Consider the following 20,052-nt stretch of genomic DNA (forward strand, 5'->3'; position numbering starts at 1 on the left):
CACAAAATGCTACACATAGCTGCAGTCACTTCCAATTCCTTGAAATGTTAATCCCAAGAATACTGCAAAACCACAGCACTCTTTTAGATTGATACTTTTCATACAGTTTAAGTAAATTTAAAACTAACACTACAAATGAAGAGGCAATAGCAGCAAGAAAATTAGCAGACATACAAGAAAGTCAGCATGATACCTCACCACATGGTTTTGCTATCACCCCATGAAGGTTCAAGATTGCAGAGGTTTCCTTTGTTGCTTTGTTTTGTGATTGTGAAGGGTTTGTTCTTCAAAATGTAGCTAATCACTAGTTTAAGTTTTCAAAGTTTCTCACAAAAGGTAATGTTTACAACATCCCCTTATTTTCCACAAACTAGACCAAAAACCCCATGCAAAAATACAATAAACACTGTAAACAACACTTTTGAGGGATTTGTTTATTTTTGGTTTACAAACAAAGGCACCCAATATTTCTTAATAAGTTTGTCTTATAAAAGCTTACGGATTTAGCATTTGTTTCCAAACATCAGTTCCTACAGCAGAGAAAAACGTTACAGGAAAAAGTATATTTTTTTAATCCTGGTCCCAAATTTAAATACCAGTAACTGTTAAGTGATGATGTTTCAGACTGCTTTTCCTAATTAACCAACTGGAATGCCTCCTGTAACTAGCTAGTCAGCACAGTAAGTCTAGCTTACTTTATCAAAATATAGTTGCAGTATATTGTTGACCAACATGTGCAAACACTTGCCTGAAGAACCGTAAGAAAACAGGGTTCTGATACCAAAAACCCCAGCTGTTTGATAGAATTTCACTGACCACAGGAAGTGACAAATGTAATAAATGTAACACTGAATTCATTGTCAATTAAACAGGATGACTGATGAACTTGTGTAAGATAGCAATAGTGCACAAAACCACAGTCTCCAAAGAGGGGAAAAAATTGGGATTTCTAAATTGGCAAATGTTTAGAAAGAGTAGAGGTTGAATATCCTTAAGTTTATTTAATCTAATCCTTTTCTTCATTATTTAATCCAAAGAACAGACTTCTAAGCAGTATTTTTAGATCAGAAATAATCCATTTGTTGGCTTCATTGTTACCAGTATTAACAAATCAACAGTAACACGTATAACAGTTATAAACGACCAAAATTCTTAACTCAATTGCTTCACAGAATCATTTGCAAAATATGATGTTACTTAATTTTCCCAAACTTCAGCCACATACCAACATGGAACAAGGGGCATCACTGGATAGTAGGCACCTCTGAAAAAGTCTACAATGCAGGAATGCTTAAGCATACTTTCAGGTCTGGTAAGATACTTGGGGAGGCAACTAAAAATGTAATACACCTAATATATAAAGTGTAACATCTTCAATCGCAGAAGCCATAAATTTATATTCAGCCACTGTCAGAGGTCTCTCACACAAGGTGTGGTCCTAGACCATTTAGGCTTTTCATCACTAGCTTTATATATACACAGGTCATTTTAAAAAGAAATTACAGTTTATCTACTTACTACAGAATATTTAGCTTCAACAAGGAAGCCATTCTTTTTTCAAAATGAGATACACCAGCATGAAAGGTGTTCTCTTTAAAGTAACAGTTTTCACAAGAATAGCAAAGTAAGTTCTTTACATACTTAATAGGAATTAAAAATCCAACCAACCAACTAAAAAAAACCAAAACACCAAACTATTGAGGGCAAGTATAATGTCTCTCTTATGTAATTAAGGAATTATTTGCCTTTCCAAGCACATACTCTTCAGTATAAACTGATTTTAATAAACAAACACTGGGCAAGGGTGCTAGTCAGTGCATCAGTTAGAGGAACGTTACAATGTACTCTCAGACAGTTCTGTGCAACCCAAGTTGAAAAGGATCTTCACTTATTGCCTTAATGATTCAATCTCTTCTTACAGCTTGCTATTTTTACAAACGTTTTCTCTATTGAAACAAGAGCAACATGCAGAAAATATACCTCCAGCTTTAAACCTAGTAACTTGGTTATAAAATAGATGGAGGAATTGTGAACACACTTCCATTCTGAAGCAAGGTGTGTCTTGCTCTGCTTGCCCAGTGAAATGAGAGATTGTACTGGGGCAGAGACGAGTGTGTGCCTACACACTGGAGTTGTCCATGCATCAAATTTCATAGCTCAGAGATTAAAAAAAAAAAAAAAGTAGTATTTGCTAACATAGCTTAAGAATTTAAAAACCCGTATATCTCCTAATAAAAGCCTACAGTTTGTCCAAGTAGGACTACCAGTAATCTAAACAACTAAGCATAATAAATTCTTCCAAATGCATTTACCTTTTGAAGTCAGAAGTGTAACAACCAAATGCTAGCTCTGCATTCCCAATAAAAATAATTATAAACCAGAGGGTGGTCAATTATTTTATTTTTGCACTCCCTCTGAATTAGTTACATTTCCTTTTATCTACTCAGTGACAAGACCAACTCTGCTTTCAGAGAAGCAAATTGTTCATGCTGATATAAATGCAAGTTGGATGCAGCCAGTTTCAAGCACAGAACTGAATCACTAAATGCATTCTGAAGACCACATTGGACAAAAGGTCTTACAGTAATTAAGGAAGGTTGGTTTTGGTTTTTGTTTGGGTTTGGGGGGGGCAGTTTATATTTTGTTTTGTTTTTTTTACTTTTAAGTCAAAGTAGGCACCGTTGTTGCATCTCTACTTCGAGAAAGGAAGAAGTGGCAAAAAGTAAAGACACATTACAGAAGTCCTCAAAAAAATTTTCAGGAGATCCACCATCATTCATATACTTCTGCAACTTGTAAAACCCTTTGTAATTTAGATTTTCAAATAAATGTCTACAGCAACTACGAAGTCAATATTTCTCGTGCTCAATGTGGAGTAAAACTTAGAAGGAAAAAAAAAATCATGTTAAGGCAGATTTCAATCAAACACGTTCCAAATCACACAGTTATGCTGGTCAGTGGTCTAAAATGTTTTCCCCAGGTCAAGAAGTTAAAAGTGATTTAAATGCTTGCCTAATGCCAATTCAACCTGGCACTTGGCCATTTTATTTTATGTTTCCAGGAAGATACACAACTAACATTACACATACCATACCATAGAATTTGCACTCCAATTGAAGATGAAATTATGCTTTCACAAAATGAGATGACTACATGTTACAGGCTTTGTGCAGTTAGACCACCATATGCATAGATGTCCTAATATTAAATTCTCTTCTTCAATATCTCATAGTACTGGAGGCTCTGAAGTACGAGAGGAACTTGTAACACAGACTAACCACAAAGTACCAGATATTTCTTGCCATTTGTGATCTTGCAATGAAGACACGCCAGATCAGGATCACAAGAACTGTATTGAAGCCATAGCGTATATTCCTTAACCTGGGGGAGGAAAAAAAAGGAATTGTTAGAAGCCAACGTATCAGGACTTGCAGGAAAAAAGGACAATCTAAAAATTAACTTCGACTGTAGTGTTCCATTTGTTTATCTGTTCATCTCAAGATAGATCATGAGTAGTATGAAGTGGAATTTGCTAAGTGAAAGACCAAACAGAGAAAGTTTTTCCATAGTTCAATGGAACACTTGAAAACTAAGCAACAGAACCAACTCTGAAGCTGTACTTCTGCTTTATAAAAACCTCTTCAAGGCAAGATCACACACCCTGAGTAACTTACCTATAGAAGACTGTCATCTACTCCAAAAATAAGGAAATATTTAACACTATAAGCTACCTTCCCCATATTTAAAACCATACATAGGTAGAAATAACTCAAATTGCTGCTAACAAAAAAATAAAAAACCAAACCAACCAACAAAATAAACAACAATAAAACCAAACCAGCAACCCATCACAGCATTTTCCAGCCACAGAATCCAGTATATACTGCATTTTTTACATATTCCCTGAGTAGGAATGAGTTTAAGATTAGGAGAAACTAAGGATCATTTTAGAGCAACTGTAACTTTTGGAGATGTTCTCACATGTGAAGATGGAAACTTCCACTCAGTTTCCTGAAGAAGCCAGGTCCCCTAGGCTGCTACATCCTGTTAACACTGAAGCAGTGGACTCCCCAAATTCAGCTTAGTTAAGAACTAGATGGTAATAGAAGAGACAGACTTAATACATCAGAATAAATGTACACTGGAATCCAAGCTTCTTTGCAGTGTATTCTTCCAATGGAATTCATTCATCAAGTGAGAGCTAGGGCCAACCAGATGCTGATCAAATATAAGACTATTTGCCACAATTCTTTGTACAAAGAACAGCAAATGTATGAAAACTCCAGTGCATTTTTGTTTAGCAGCAAACATTAAGGAAAAAAAAAAAATCAGAAATGGACCCCTCTTCACTTATCTCTAATGGCAGCTATCTCTGCCGTTAATCAAAAAACCTTTCAAAAGTGTATCTGAGATTGTAACATACTGTGCTAATCACAGTACAATTACAACTACAAATTCTTGTCTTTAGAAGACTAGCACAAGTAATGACCTAGACCACCTCTCTTTATGCTATCAGGATAGCAGGTATGAAGTAGTACTAGAGAACAAGACTAATCCGTTATTTCACTTTTTAAAGAGACAAAAAGTCTACAACTGCATGAATCAAGCAAAAGACAATTACACCAGTAAAATTCTGGCATAATTAACAATGCATTCAAATTGGAAGACTTAAATCACAGATAAAGGGCTAAGAGAAATCATAGAGCACCAACATAAAAGATTCCGGTTCTGAGTTGGAGAGTCCATGCCTCTTTACTCAGCCGCATCAGAAGTAACCTTCCCAGAAGAAACAACTATTGTTTTATTAAAGCTTCTCAACTGAACAAGCCGTTCTGACCTTGTATCACTCCATACCCTTCTAACCTTCCAAAAGATAACTGGGCAAAATCAGAAACCTAGATTACAGTATACACTAGTGATCGGAGTTAGAACCACAATCCCAGACAAATACTGTAGCTATTTATACTGACAGCAACTCAGGAGCAACAAATAGAACAAGTAAAAGGACATAACTTTAGAAAACATATCAGACCCCTGGAGTGGAACAGAATTCTGGAGAACCTAAACAGGTGCTATAAAGAACAGTTAGGTCATAACATGACCTGACGAGGGCAAGAAAATACAGAAGAAAAATGTACTTACTTATTCAAGTGTTTCCTAGCTGCAGGAAGGCCAGACATTTCTTCATTTAACACATATATCTTTGTTCCCATACAGTAATTTTCCATGTATTCTGCCCAGTGTAGTTGTCGAACATCAAAATTAAAGTGCTGCATAAAATAAGATTTCAGTCAGTTGCCTAAAAATTCATCTGCTATATATAGTAATTTAAAAGGAAAAAAGTGCCTTTATATGGGATAATTTAGATCTCATTTCTGATTCAACTACCAGTTTCTTAAATCATCAAATTTCAACTATTTCATGCCTTATTTTTCCACCTCAGTGGTAATGTTCTTCCCTCCACTTCCAAGTACACTGTTTTCCTGTTTTCTCATTTCACATCTGTAAGGAATTCCACTCAAAAAATACTAATTTTCTTTTATGTTTCCTTTTAAGCAACAAAAGAATTCCAATACACTATAAACACTGCTGTGTTCCAAGCTCACTGTTTGATATATGCAGAGGGTTTTTTTTAGATTTGCTTATAGTTGTACATTTTGTGAGAAGAACCATGTCAGTTTCTTCCTCAGGAGAGCAAATTACTACACTAAATACACAACTCCAGGTTTTCACTGATGTATTGATTTCTTTAAAAGTTGTTGTATACACACTAAGTCTCCCAAGTTCATGCTTCAAAATAAACTTCTCAGTAGCATGGCAGGTGTGTATGATGAAAAGATATCCATTACAGTTCTGAAAACAATTCCTCACAGTGAGCCTTTTAATTTAGCACTGCTTCCAAGTGGAAGATCAACATGTAGTTTTAGTCATGATATAAAATACATGCATGCTAAACAGGCTTCTAGTACTGGCAAGTTATCAGCTAGCAATACCCAGGGTTTGAGTTTGCATGGCAAGGTTTACATAGCTTCTTCATAATGTAGGTAAAATCATTAACAACAGCTTGGCTACTTCATTGATATATGGGTAATGCCAGAATATGTCATCAGGTCAATGAAAAGACAATCATCTTTTATACCAGGTCTCCTTTAAGGGGGTTCTGCCTTTCCTCATATCTGATCTCATGCCTGATCTAGCTTGTAACACAACCCTGACACAAATGACAGGATATGACATGAATCTCCAGCACAGAGTTAGTACTAGAGTCATTATAGTAAGCAGCATTACCAGCTCATCCTTATTCAATCTTAAATAAATGAGCTCATATTTCACTTTCAGTCTTCCTGCCCAGATCACACAGCTACTTGCCTTTTTGTCTTCAGAGTTTAGTTGGTTCATTAGCATAGTCATATTTTCAGTATTCCAGATCCAAGAATTGCTTGTAAAGTATTCTAACAACATCATGGCCTTATGAAGACGTGTTATTGTTTTCATCATCCTACAGTCCAAGGCATGGAATGCACAGGTTACAGTGATAAAAGTTAGTTCAAATAAGAACAAGACAACGAAACTGTACATTTCTTACCCTCCCACCCCACACCCCTATGTTAACATATCCCATCTTGCTCTGTACCCAAAGCGTGTTATATTAGATCAGTAGCATATTTCTGCATATTATTGAGTTGCACTTTGGCTATCCAATCTTCATACAGATTCAGAAATTATAGGACAATCCTTTTTTCCAAGTCCTACTTCCCAGTGCAATAGTAAATTTATTTCCTTAAATAAATAGAGATGGTAAAATGCTGTCCTTTGTTGGTAACTCAGTTTAGGACATGGACAGAACACTTTTCAGCATACTAGAATATCTAGCTATACTGAACAACCTGACTTTGTAAGTCAAATTGCACAGTGCAGAACACATGCACGTGACAGCTTTAAGCAAGGCAGCAAATTTCCCTCATAGTTGTGTACACTGTGCAAGACCAGATCTCTGTAACAAAACAAAATTGCCTTATTATGGTCATTAACATGTCAAAGCTCAAAATCACCAGAAATATGCCTTTAGCCCCTTAAACTTACTGCTTCTGCAGCAAAGGGCAGGAAAATCTTTAAAAGCATAGACAGGCTATAGCAGATCCTGCTAGTTAAGTGAACATTTCTGTGCTACTTCAAAATATGCCTTCCATCATCCCTTATCATACAGAGGAAGTAACTCTACAAAACCATCACTTGGAATACAGAGAAATTATATTATAAGGATCAATTTGGGCAAATTTCTCTTTGATCAGCTATCTGAAGTGGATGCAAACAATGCAAGTCATCCAGTCACTCAGACAAAGCTGCCACATTTATGACAAGAAAATGGTTTCAAATGTTACAGTGCTAAAGATGATCACTCAATTTTAATACATACTAACTAGTACCACATAACCTATTGCTATCAAACTTGTGCTTTGGGTGCTCAAAGTATTTCCATCTCACAGAACTGCTTCCAATTTGATCCTTATAGCAGGACACATTGATCATTACAACCACAGGGGTATAAAAAGGTAGGGATAGTCAATGAAAGCAGAATAAACCACCACTAGCAGGAAATGGCTTTCTGAAGATAAGTTTTGTTCAGTAATGTTCATAAAAGCACTAAAACCAACTGATTTTTTTCTTTGAAATCTGCCTTGTAGAAGTGATATAGTACACTGCCCCAGAAACTCTTCTAAAGAAAGTATTCTGCATCACATTAGTGTCCCCTACTGTCACTAACAGCTGGCATCTCCATATCTAAGGAAATAACAGAATTGCCTTGGTATCGCTTCATTTCATGAGAAGAAAAATTGCAGAGACCACTGAAAAAGCAGAGCATCTCCAAAGCACAAAAAAAGCAGAAATAGTTTCCTATGAGGTTTAAGGAAAAATATCTACAGAGTAATGTAGAATTGTATCCAAGTTTTAGGCTACCAGCTGATTTTTTTTAGCAGATCTTTCAAACACCTGTTTATAGTTTCACCAGCCGGGCAAGAAGACAACAGCAGGAGTTGAGTTGAACCCCTAATTCAAAACTGATTAAAAATATAGGCTATGCATCTTGTGCTAACAAGACCGAAATGAGTACAAAAAAGAGCCTATTAGTTAAAAAATTCATAAAAGAACTCAACACTTGGAAAGCAAAGGTCTCACGGATCAGATAAACCAGAAAGATCTCACAGCAAAATAGCCTGGATAAAAACAGTGCCAAGCAGGATATGGTGGCTAAGTGTTTTGCAGAGGTCTGTCCACCAACAGCCTAACAACTATTTAACTTAATCGACTTGCCCTTTTCTGCCTCCCCAGTTTGTGAACTTATGATAAGCTGGAAGTGCAGTTGACTTTCGGTTAAGAATGCTACTGCTTTAAACTTATGCTTCTGCAAAACACTAAATGGTGCAAATGAATATCTGACAAGTGTACCTTTTGAGCTTGTTACTGGCCACTGACAGTGGTTTTGCTCTTTTCTGTAAACAAAAGCTAAACTAAATTAAAACTAACATAAAGACTAATCTCTGCTTAAAGATACATCTTTAAAGTGTAGCTAAGCTGATTTAAAAAATTAAAAAAAAAAAAAATCAAGCATCTAAAAAGTCCTACCTCAGCTGCATACTCTTCCCTCCTTCCAACTCAAACTGGATTCAGTGACTGGCCAGCCACAGAACCAGCTGATACAATTCATCAATGGAGATTTACTTTTTCTTTGTAGGGTTTCTTCATGTATCAGCTACAAGAATCAAATGTCTCCACTTTCAACTACGAGATCAATTACGAAGCCAAAAAGGACCAACTTTCTTGGCCGCAGCTTGTTAGCCTGCACTAAATGAACATGAAACTACACTTCTGAGAAGGAAGTAGTATGATGATAATTTCTCATTCAGAAATGGCAGCAAGAAGTGTCATTTGGTGGACATTTGTGTATCTCTGACAGACTAATCTTTATTTAAATGGCACCACATTTCTCCTAAAAATGGGAATACCCACATGACAGACAGCACAAACACACATAGCAGAACTACTTCTGAACCTGAAGTTTTAAAATACACACTTCATGTGTTGTTCCAGAGGCAGCCATTAGATACAAGTCATAAATATCAAAGCCATATATAACCAGTCAGTAGAACATGAAGCATTGTATCACACCTTAAACTGAAGGCAGAGAAATCAGACCTGCTGATCATCACAAATAACTGAACTCTAGCAGTAGTAAGTCAGTGCGACAGTATGCAGGACTTCCAACCTAGATACTAGGTAGAAATTTGCCTCTACGAGACACCTCTGACTGCCATTAATACAAATTACAACAGGTTAAGAATATCACAGGAGTTAGAAGTTTGAAGCAACAGTTAATTCAATTATCCATAAGTTAGGCAGGCATGCTTCTATACCAGACAATGGAAAATGACCTGGCTTAAGGCTATGACTGTATTTTGATGACTTCTTATACACAATCTTGTCTCCAAGCTAAAAATCAGTTCTGGTATTAAATACAGCTTGATCTTCAGTGGAGCTACAGGCTGTCCATCTGCCATTAGAGATAGTTACCTTTTTTCTTAAACAAACAAACAAACAGAGATTCCTCTAAAATACATAAAACAAGCTTTCAGAATTGTCTTTTTTCAGGTTTTCATTTGGCTGTAAATTTTGAAGTGCAAGGCATACTACCAGAATTCTTATATTTCCAGCAGCAACGTGGTCCCTTAAGTGCAAAACTTAAATGTGCTTGCAAGAGGAGAAAACGTTTTAATGTATTCAATAAAAGCGTACTCTTTACTCTGTTACTGCCTTACAAATCAGAAACATGTAAGGTACTTCATGTTAAGTTTTAAGAAACTTTGAATTTAAATTAGAGATATGTGTCCTTTACACCTCCCTATATATATCAACCACATCTTCCCTTTAACTTTCCGAGAAGCAGTTACAAAAAATTACTTGCTGGCAAAATCCCTGAATTAGAACTTCAAATGTTTCATGCCACGTTCTGTCTTTCCAGAGCAATTGGAAAGACCTCTCAGATGTGTATTTTTAAAGGCTCTAAGATTCCAAATATACTCAATTATTTTTACATAACAAATGTTTCTGTTGTGCTAAGCACTATGCATAGTTGTAAGAGAGGACTGTGCCTTAAAGTTAGGCAATTACTAAGTTTTGTTATGCAAGTATACAAGGCAAGCTACTGACACGGTCTTTAAACTTGGATGCTAAGGATTATATACCACCATTTAGCTAATTGCATGGTGCTAAAAGTCTTTAAGTATTGACTATGAAATACTAATTTTCATTCTTGTATGTGTATTCTACAAAATCTGGAAGAACTGTAATTTCTTCCTTTAACTGTCAATATTATCACAAAATTGTTAAATCCAAGAATTTTCAACTAGATGCAAAACCAGCAAAGTAGATTCCATCTTGCTAAAAACATTGCTTCCACAAGTGAAGTGTAAAAGAATGATTTTGTATTGCAGAAATACTTCAACAGGCAAGTTTGAAAAAAATAGAAAAGAAAAAAAAGAAAAAAAAAACAACAAAACCACCAACTTGAACAGGAACATTTTTCATTGCAAACATAACCTTTTAGTTCTGGAGGATCAGAGGCCCGATCTATTTCTCCCACTTGTTAAAAACCTCTTATTCAGTTGCAGTACAATAGCCTGAGAGTATGACAAAAATGCAGCCCAACTAACATTGTCATTTCATCGCTTGCAAGTTTTTCTGACATTGCACACAGATCTCAGAAGTGCATTTGGACTCAGCACAAAAAGGGCAGGCTATTGACCATGTGAAATCAAATTAGCACAGCATTTGAATGTTTGTGCGTCAATATTACTACATTTTTACTATGCTGCTCAAGTTTTTCTATTAAATTGTGGTGAAAAAGGTCCCAATTTACATTAAGTGAGCTCTTCTTCACTCAGAACAGCATTATATTAAGAACCTCCAATGCTTCCAAGGCTTTGGAAGTTTCCTACTGCATGCTACCTGGCAATTAAAACTGTTCTGACCAGTTGACAGAATGACCACAACAACCACACCTAGTCTCCTGTCCATCAGTTAAAGCAGCTTTCAAAGTACTTTGAGCCATAAAGTGGTGGGAAGAGTAAAGACCTGTCTCAAGTGTCTTCTAGCATTAAACAGAAAGTCCATTAGGATTTAACACTTCATGTCTTGCTTGCATCAGTACATTTATTGGTTTCTAGTGCTCCTACAGCTATACCCCCATTTTTTTAATGCTTAAAAAAGGAACACATACTAAAAGCTGGGCATCAGACTTGAAAGCTTTTCTTTCAAAAGTAACCTTAGTGACTGAGCAGCACCTTGTTTCAGTTGAATACCTCATCATCCCTCCAATCTGGAGATCCTGTGTATGATAGGAAACTTACCCACCCACTGTTATATTAAACTAATTAGGAATACTCATATTGTAATACTTCACAGGCTAGGAATAGCTAATGTCACCAACTGTAGTGGCTAAAGTTCTAAATTCTATCTTTGGCCATGAAATAAGACTTCCAAGAAAAGCAAAAACATGATTCAACATCCCCAGTGTTATAATTCAAAACTGCTAAGAGTGTTACAATTGAAATTACAGTTCAGAGCTTTGTTTTACTGCCACTGGTCAAACACTGAAAAGACCAGACACCTTTCAAAGACTGGAAAGACTCTGGCAGCACTACTTCCCAACCATTTGGAAGACAGCAGGTTGGCATTCATAGTGGAACTAGTTTTAGTGAGTGATGAAGTATTCACATCTGTCAAGGAACTTCTATCCATTTTTATTAACTTAAAATTGCAAGAGAGCCTAAAAGACACAAACTTGTACATTCAATACCCTCTTTTGATTTGAAGGGCTTACATCTTCATAATGTGGGAATATTGCTAACAAAGTACAGCCTCCTGCCACTACAGTTGCTGTATTACAGTACTGAGTAGGCTTGAAACAACAGAATCCAAGGCAGTTACGAAATTTTCTCCTACAAATCACCTACATAGCTTCCTCCTACCGATTCAGTGCCAAGACTGGTACAGAACTCTACCCTCCTCATAAGACAGCTCTAGACTACAGGACAATGTATGAATACTCACTTGCTTTAATACACTGTCACCACAGTGGAGATTTTATAGAGTCTGAAGACAAATAGTTTTGAAAACAAAATATGCAGTGAGTCAAGATCATATGGCTTGACAAATCTGAAACAAATTGAAGTGACAACTTATATTCTTTCCACGTGATTTACCTTAGCCTATTTATCAGAGCTATGCCACTTTAACCACTTAAGATGTTAACCAGATGCAAGCATGAATATCATACACCAAATGGAATGTTGAGATGATACAAACCAACAGATCAAATCAAGTTGTATCATCTACAGGAATAACTGAATTATTAATTCCATCTGCCATTCCATTTTCAGTTTACAACAGCAACAACAATCTTAATGCAAGCCACTTCCTAGGAGTTTAATGACTGACTAGGAATCCAATCTGAGAGGCATCTTGGAGAGCATTGTTGAGCCAGTCATTAATCTCTTTAAAGAGCAGCCGATGGATTGTTCTTGCTTATAGTTAGTAAATCTTGATAGTGCCCATGCCATGTCTTCTTCACAAGTCTCCACCACCTTACCAGCAAGATATTTTTAGCCCTATCCTTCTTACCATGGTTTATGACCTGTCAATCTGAGCAAAAGATCACAGAAAAATGCAGGTATTGTATGGCAGACTGCATTCCAATATTGACTCAAGAGAGGGTTGTTTTGCATACTAAAGTTAGGGCGCCTTACTGCACCTTCTAACGGATTTATCTTGAAATTCAAATTAATGTGGTATCCTGTAGGAAAAAATAAGCATCAACACATTTTAAATACTTATTATTCAAGAACAAACATTACTTGCTAGACCTTGCAATTCTGTTTACCTTGACTACTCAAACCCCCAAACTATCCAACAAAAACCATCCTCATTTTTGCTGTAAAGTTCAAAGTCACTTTGAATTCAAGGTCCTGTTCACAGGAAAAAAAGGCTGAGTTTTAGTCAAAGCATTCAGGGGAGATAAACCAAAACAAATCGCCAACCAATACACTTCATGTGTAAGAACAGCTTTGTTTAAAAGTCAGAGGAACAGACAAGACAGAGCTAGTCACCATTACCTTGGGCTTCTTCCAGTAATCCTGAGGTAGATATCATACAGGAATGCTGGGGCCTTATGGCTTACAGCAATCCAGTAATGATATAAAAGGTGATTGGAAGTTAGATTTACATTGGGCCGTCTGAAGGCCTGTTCGAGAGGATTCCTCTTGAAAGTAGAAATTACATGGTATTCTGAGAAAGAAAAGTTGTGTAACAGCTTTGGTAATAACCATGTAAAATTAAATGGGTTTCCAAGTACATTACAGTGTACAATATTCATGTCAGTATGTTATTTAACCACACTAACTCTTCTACAATCCACAGAAACTACAATTAAGTCATAAGCTTTAAACCTAAAATACTGTTGAACTGGTTCTTATTATAATCAAGGGGTCTTCTATGCCTGTGTTGTCAATATATTTTATTGTAGCTTCTCTCTCCCTTTTCCTCTTTTCTACCCTAGGAGTTGTTTGCTTCAAAAAGTCACAGCAAATTCCATTTACATACAGCATGCATTTAAATAGTCACCTATATTTCATGAAGAAGGCTATTTTGATCTAGTGTGAAGATCAATTTAAAAACAGACTGGGGACTCTGCAAGCATCTGAAGTGCATTTTGAAAGACATTTTTAAACAACTTAGCTTTTTCTTAATGCTTAAATATGGATATTAGAATAGGACTCCATGTGAAACTCATGCTGACACCTGAAAACTCTGGACATGACAGACAGGCAGCTCTTAAGTGACACTGAAATTCACCTCTCCTTTTAATAATTTCTTGTAACTTTATGCTATTGTGTATAGGCAGTGTTTAAACATCTTGATTCAAATTGGAAAGTCAAGTTAAGTCAGCAATTTTTCAAGTTTGGCTGAAGCAATAAGGTTTAGACATAGATACATATAAAGGGGGCAAAAGGAAGTAAGAAGCACAAAGAAAGTAGTAGAGTGTGATAAAGTATTGAAGTTCACAGAGAAAAAACTAATTATCTGATCTTAAGAACTCTTTTTTTTCCTGAAAAACTGAAAGCTAATAAACAGCTTTAACCATGTCAACCAGCTTGTATTGCTATAATGAAAATATTACAGAGCATTTGTCATGTGGGTTACATTCTAGTCAGGATATCTAAGAGTTGAAAAATAGGTGGCTATACTTTCTTAAAGATTACTTTTCCCTGTACATAAAACAGTTGAAGATTATCTAAAGATTTAAAAAAGCCACCTCAACCAACAATTAACTTAAGCCAAACACAAAGAGCTACACAAATGCAAAACTTATCATACCTCTCAATTATGCAGATGTACAAAAATTTTAATTGTGGGATACTTATCTGTATGCATTTCATAAGGTTGGCATTAAACTCAGCATCTCTACTGCTCCTCTGAGCAATGCTTTTCTCTGCACACTACTTGCACTCTGAGGATTATTATATTACAGCAGCATCAAGAGAAAAAAACATCACGTTTAAATTATAACACGATGAGAAAATGATACTGCTGCAAAGGGAAAGAATGAACGCTGAAAGATAAAGCACAATACACTGCAAAATTGAGAGGTATGGCTACTATACTTGTTTCAACAATAAAAATGCAGTATATCCTACTGGTGATAGCCTGTTCTTTTGTCATTTGACCTTGTTTTTCTATTAAAGCTTGTGAAAAAAATATGGCATACCAACTTCACTCCAGTGGAAAGGATTGGTACCACCTGTTGTACAGTTGTATACCATGACATTTCTTGGTCTGAGGGGAAGAGACAAAAGAGCAAGTTTGAAGATAAACAAATTTTTAAAAACACAGACACAAGACATACCCTAAATTATCCTTTCCCTCCACAGCATCATTTACATAAAGCAAAAATTGTTCATATTAGAATTTTTTGCTTTCTGTATCATCTTACAGTACTTTCCTCCTCTAGAATATTTCTTTTCTTTCAGAAAAGGCATCACCTACATTATTGTAGACTGCATTGATTATAATACATGGGAAGGAATTTTTAGGCATAGCTTGTACAGCAGTATCAGTAGATTATATTTTCCTCTTTAGGATAAGGAAGTTACACTTTGAGGTACTATGCTTTTGGAACCTTATATGCCTTTGTTCAGGAGGAATAGCAGGGCAGTGATTAGAAGTTCAGAGAAAACTGCTTTATTATAATACACAATATTATTTCAAAATACTTAGTACTCCCTAGTGTCACCTGTTATACCTATTAACTCCAGAATACCAGGCTGCAGCCAGTGTCGCATTGACAACAACATCTACAGGAATAAGATCTGCTACTGCACTGTTGGAAGCTCTCATTGTTCGAAGAATTCCTTTTCCTGCCTTAAAGAACAAAACAAAACAGACAGAAAATCCACCATTAAAACACTTGACACTGTGCCTTTCAAAAAGAAAAAAAATAAGTACATTCATTACTTACAGCAATAAAAAGACCACTAGGTCCATTGAAGTTATCAATCCATCCCTATAATGAACAGAGAGGGAAAGGATTCGGTTAGAGTACACTGAAGTCAGCAGTTTCAAGTGAAAATCTGAGGGACTTCTACAAGTGTAAGGGGTGGAGGGAAAAGAGAATAAAGAAGACAAAAACAGTGATTTTCATGCCTAACTAAAGTTCTTACATAGCAAAATCTGGTGATGTAACAAGTTGCTACAACTCAGACAAGATCTGCCTGCAGATTTGCTGGTCCCTCAAAGCAAGACGCTAGCCTGTTTGTTTCTTAGCGAATAAGCTGCAGGACACTGCCTACACAAATGCTTATGCTATGCTAAATGTATTCAAGTTTACAGGTGTTTTTAGACAAGCGTCTAGCAACTCACACAACCAGTTTTGCTATTACTGGCTTTTTCACTTTTCAAACTTGAAGGCACTCTTATTTAGACACTACATACTCACTGGTTTGACATACTCTGTACATACTCAAAATATACAAAGTCAACTACATGGATTTTAAGGGCTTGAGACATTCTCTTGAACTGAAGAGGCTCTTCCAATACCCATCTCTCATGCAGGGGCAAGCATGTAGCATATGTGATAGCAACATAGCTTAGAACACAACCTACACAATCCTCTGCAAAGCTTACAGGGTTTGACTAGAAGTGGAGCCAAAACACCTTCATGTCCTGCAGTCTTCAGTTCTCTTAGTTACCCTACCCTACCTTAGCTACTGACATACCAAAGCCTCTTGAAGAAGGAAAACCAGATGAAGTTATGCAGAATCTTGAAGATGTCAAGTTTTAACGAGTGAAATACCATCTAACATTGTGATAGAAGTGTATTGTTCCATGACTAGAACTAATTTACCCCTAAATTTCACATACGAAAGCTCTCAAATATGTTTCATATCAAAGTTATCATCCAGAGGTAACCAAGTCACAATTTCAGAGTCTAAAACACTTTCTTCTATGACAGTAAATAGATAGAAAGAATATCAGTACATACTGCACTCCTACAGGCAAGACAGGCAGGGGAAAACTCAGTGACTTACAGGAAAAGGCTCCTTCCAGCTAGCACCAACAATAGATGGCCTTATAATGGCTATGTTTAATTTTGAACTTTCTTGTTGTACCATATATTCAGCTAAGGCTTTTGTGTATATGTAAGTATTAGGTCTGTCACCCAGCAGCTTAGGAGTAATTGCATTCACGAGGCTATCATCCATCCACCTAAAGAAACAAAGTAAGAGGCAAATGTAAATTACTGCATTCTGCTTCACTGGGGAAGGGGCAGGAGGAGAGCAACAGGAAAAAGCAATATGTAAAAATGATAGCCACATGAAAAAAATGCTTTGGAAAGTAAAATTAAAACCCCCTCTCTTTGAAACACCAAAGTAGTTAAAAAACCCTCAACAAAAAAAGACCACTCAAACTACCAACGCATTAGCATTCCCCTACAAGCTGCATAAACACAGAGGAACAGCAAATTCTGTGAATAAATTTAGGCAATAATTAAAACCTCAGTTCTGTATTTGGTTCAGTTCTGCAACTATCTCAGTATCTACCACTAAAGTAGTACACTTCAAATCTCAGCTTGATTTTCAGAATTCAACACTAACTCCTACTGAAGTTATAACATCACATACTTCTTTCTACTTAAAAGAGTTGGAAGTTGTAAAACATTTCCATAAGCATTTGCGTATCAAACAATAAATGTCTATAGTGTGCTTACAGAATTCCAGGTTGGAAGGGACCCCAAGAATCATCCGGTCCAACCTTTCTAGGTAACAGTATAGTTGAAATGAGATGGCCCAACACCCTGACAAGAGAAGTCTTAAGAACTGTCCAGTGTAGGGTAAACCACTACTTTAAATTGGGAGATTTATTCCAATGTCTAACTTTTCTCATGGTGTCTCTTGGTAGTTGCTTTATGTACTGGTATATGGCAATAAGGTCTCCCCTAAGCCTTCCTTTTGTCAAGGCTGAACAGACCCAGTTCTCTCAGTCTTTCTTCATATGGTAGGTCTTCCAGTTCTGATCACACTTATGGCCCTTCTCTGTACACTTTCCAGTCTGTGTGCATCTTTTTTGTACGGCAGGGACCAAAACTGAACACAGTATTTGAAATGCTTAGTTTAAAAACTATACAGCTCCCACAAGTAATGTCCAATTCAAGACCAAAGAGATACAGAAAACAGATTTTTCATGTTTGCACTCCCTGAATACCTAAAGGAACTAGTCCTAGAGCTCTGTTTCTGAGTATTTAAATAAACCTTCAGCACACAGGAGGCATCACAAGTAGGTATGAGCATCTCTCTCCTTCAGCACTACTCCACACCTAGCTCAGCTAAGGTTAAGGTTTTATGACCACTTCTATCTCCTTCACAGAAAAGGGAAGTGTCAGCCAAGCTGCCACTTACAGGACAGTATAAGCTAATTTATTCATCTTTGAATTTCATAACCATTTATTTAGTATCTCATTACTAGGAAACAAGTGGTTACAGATTACTGAAGTAGCTTCATAAAGCTTAAACACATACTCAAGGGAATCTATCAGTTTCCTGGGATCAACAGGAGGTGGATAAACTACTTCCCCAATCTGTTTTCGATTGCAGTATGCATAGGCAGTCGATACATGCATGAACACTTCTAGGTTCTTCATTCGCTGTGCCAGGAAGAGGAGCTGTTGTGTGGCAGTCACGTTTAACTGAACAGCATCTCTGTTGGTTAAACAGAAATTGATTAGCAGAAGGCAAGACAAAAAATAAGCTAAAAGTAGTAACTAGTCAGTTCACTCCTAACCGCCTCGATGAGCACGAGGTATTCCTAAATGCCACCCTCCTCAAAAAAGCAGCATGGACAGTGTCCTAACTTCTTGCTTTGAATATACTAGAGTCTACATCTAGACCATCTGTCAATATTCACAAATTTTTTCCTACATTTTTACCCTGTTCTTACTGGCAACCTTATGCTACATTACTAGAGTGGGAAAGCCAGCATATCATTGATCTCAGGATCCCAATCCTACATTTTTCCATAAAATGTGAATGAAATAATGCAATGCAACAGTTGGCTGCCACAGGAGATGCATCTCTGAATTTCCTAGTTCAAGTTGAATTAGGTCAACTCCTCAGTAGCCCTCTAAACCTTCCTTCCAAGTTGGAGACTGGCATCTTCTTGTAGGATAGCACAAGGCTCAATAACACAGCAGGATTGCAGAACAGGAGTCCCTACAGACACTGTAGGAAAGGAGATATCCCTCTACAATGAGAAATGAATGAATGAAATTGACCAAGGACACAAATACCACAGTACATGAAATAGCCAGACAGGCTTAAGCATTTGCAGTATTGAGCAGACACCAGATTTATCCCCTCCCCATCAGTATCATTCAATTACCAAAGCAGAGTATATAGAATTTGCAACTCACCTTAGTGTTTCATTGAATCTGACTGTGGCAGCACAATGAAATATAATATTAACGCAGTTTATAAGTTCTTCCTTGATTGGTTCAGCAAGGTCCAGTTCAGGCCGTGTAAGGTCACTCAAAACTACTATTATTTTTGCTTTGAAGTCTGGCTGTTCTTCTCTCAACCTATCAAAGAGCTATCAAGAAAACAGGACTAAAAATCTGAGCTAAGAGCCAGTGAAGGTAAGTGATACACATTAAATTTAAATGAGGAAGATTCATGTGTTTTCTGCCTATAGAAAGATCTCTTCGTTTTTCAAGATCACCGTGCAAGTTAAAAAAACAACACCCTCATGTTTGGCCACTTTAAGTAACAGCAGTAATGTTAAAGTAAAAACATGGGACATCTCCAGTGAAAGAAGTCCTTAACTTTTAACTCAGGTGTTTTATTTCCCAGTTCTGCATTACAGCTAAACATCCTCTTCCTGAATTAAACAGATTAATTTTCCACTACTGGCTGTGCTAGAGATTAGCAGCTTAAAAACCAGCTATAGAAGCTGCCAGGTCTTAAATTTTGTGTTTCTGTTAGGGGAGGAAAAAACACAAACAAAAACCCCCAACCAACCAAACCAAAAAACCAAACCAAAACACCCAAATGAAAAAAAAAAAACCCAAACAAACAAAAACACTAAAGAAACCCCCCCTTTATCAAAATATTAACAGTATTTTGCTTTCTATGAACCAAATGTGTTCTCAAAATGAAACAGGAACATTATAAAGGGGTATAAAAATGTACTTCATGAGTTTATGACACATACCTTGCAGCTGGTAATTTCCCCTATTCTTTCTTCAGGCATCTGCCCTGCTTTGTTTCTTACCAATACATATACTGCTTTCACTTTAGGACAAGACCTGAGCAGTTTTTCCAGAAGCACTTTTCCCAAGAAGCCTGTAACTCCTGTCAGGAGGACGTTCTTTCCTTCATAGTATTCAGGGATGGAAACCATCATGACCTTGAAAGTTAGAAACAGAGAAGTATATTAAGGAACTTGTAG

General features: G+C 36.6%; 1 protein-coding gene across 1 annotated transcript; it reads right to left on the reverse strand.

Moving 5' to 3' along the window:
- Positions 1 to 3,021: 3,021 nt before the first annotated feature.
- Positions 3,022 to 20,004, reverse strand: FAR1 (fatty acyl-CoA reductase 1). The gene is made up of 11 exons (XM_054390332.1): positions 19,816 to 20,004; positions 19,019 to 19,194; positions 18,129 to 18,308; positions 16,641 to 16,818; positions 15,572 to 15,616; positions 15,356 to 15,474; positions 14,822 to 14,889; positions 13,170 to 13,341; positions 6,370 to 6,499; positions 5,143 to 5,270; positions 3,022 to 3,381 (listed from the first exon to the last, which is right to left on the reverse strand). Exons 1-11 carry the CDS (start codon positions 20,002 to 20,004, stop codon positions 3,219 to 3,221), a joined length of 1,548 nt encoding a protein of 515 aa, XP_054246307.1. The 3' UTR covers positions 3,022 to 3,218.
- Between the last annotated feature and the right edge of the window lie 48 nt (positions 20,005 to 20,052).

Source organism: Indicator indicator, chromosome 21 (assembly GCF_027791375.1).
Source record: "Indicator indicator isolate 239-I01 chromosome 21, UM_Iind_1.1, whole genome shotgun sequence".
In the NCBI taxonomy this organism is placed as follows: Eukaryota; Metazoa; Chordata; class Aves; order Piciformes; family Indicatoridae; genus Indicator; species Indicator indicator.

Bases quoted from the DNA above. Each gene is read 5' to 3' on its own strand.
- FAR1 (XM_054390332.1), bottom strand. From the start codon at position 20,004: ATGGTTTCCATCCCTGAATACTATGAAGGAAAGAACGTCCTCCTGACA. The intron at 19,195-19,815 runs GTATGTGTCATA...TTTTCTTGATAG, and splicing joins GGGAAATTACCAGCTGCAAG to CTCTTTGATAGGTTGAGAGA. The intron at 18,309-19,018 runs GTGAGTTGCAAA...TTTAACCAACAG, and splicing joins AGATTCAATGAAACACTAAG to AGATGCTGTTCAGTTAAACG.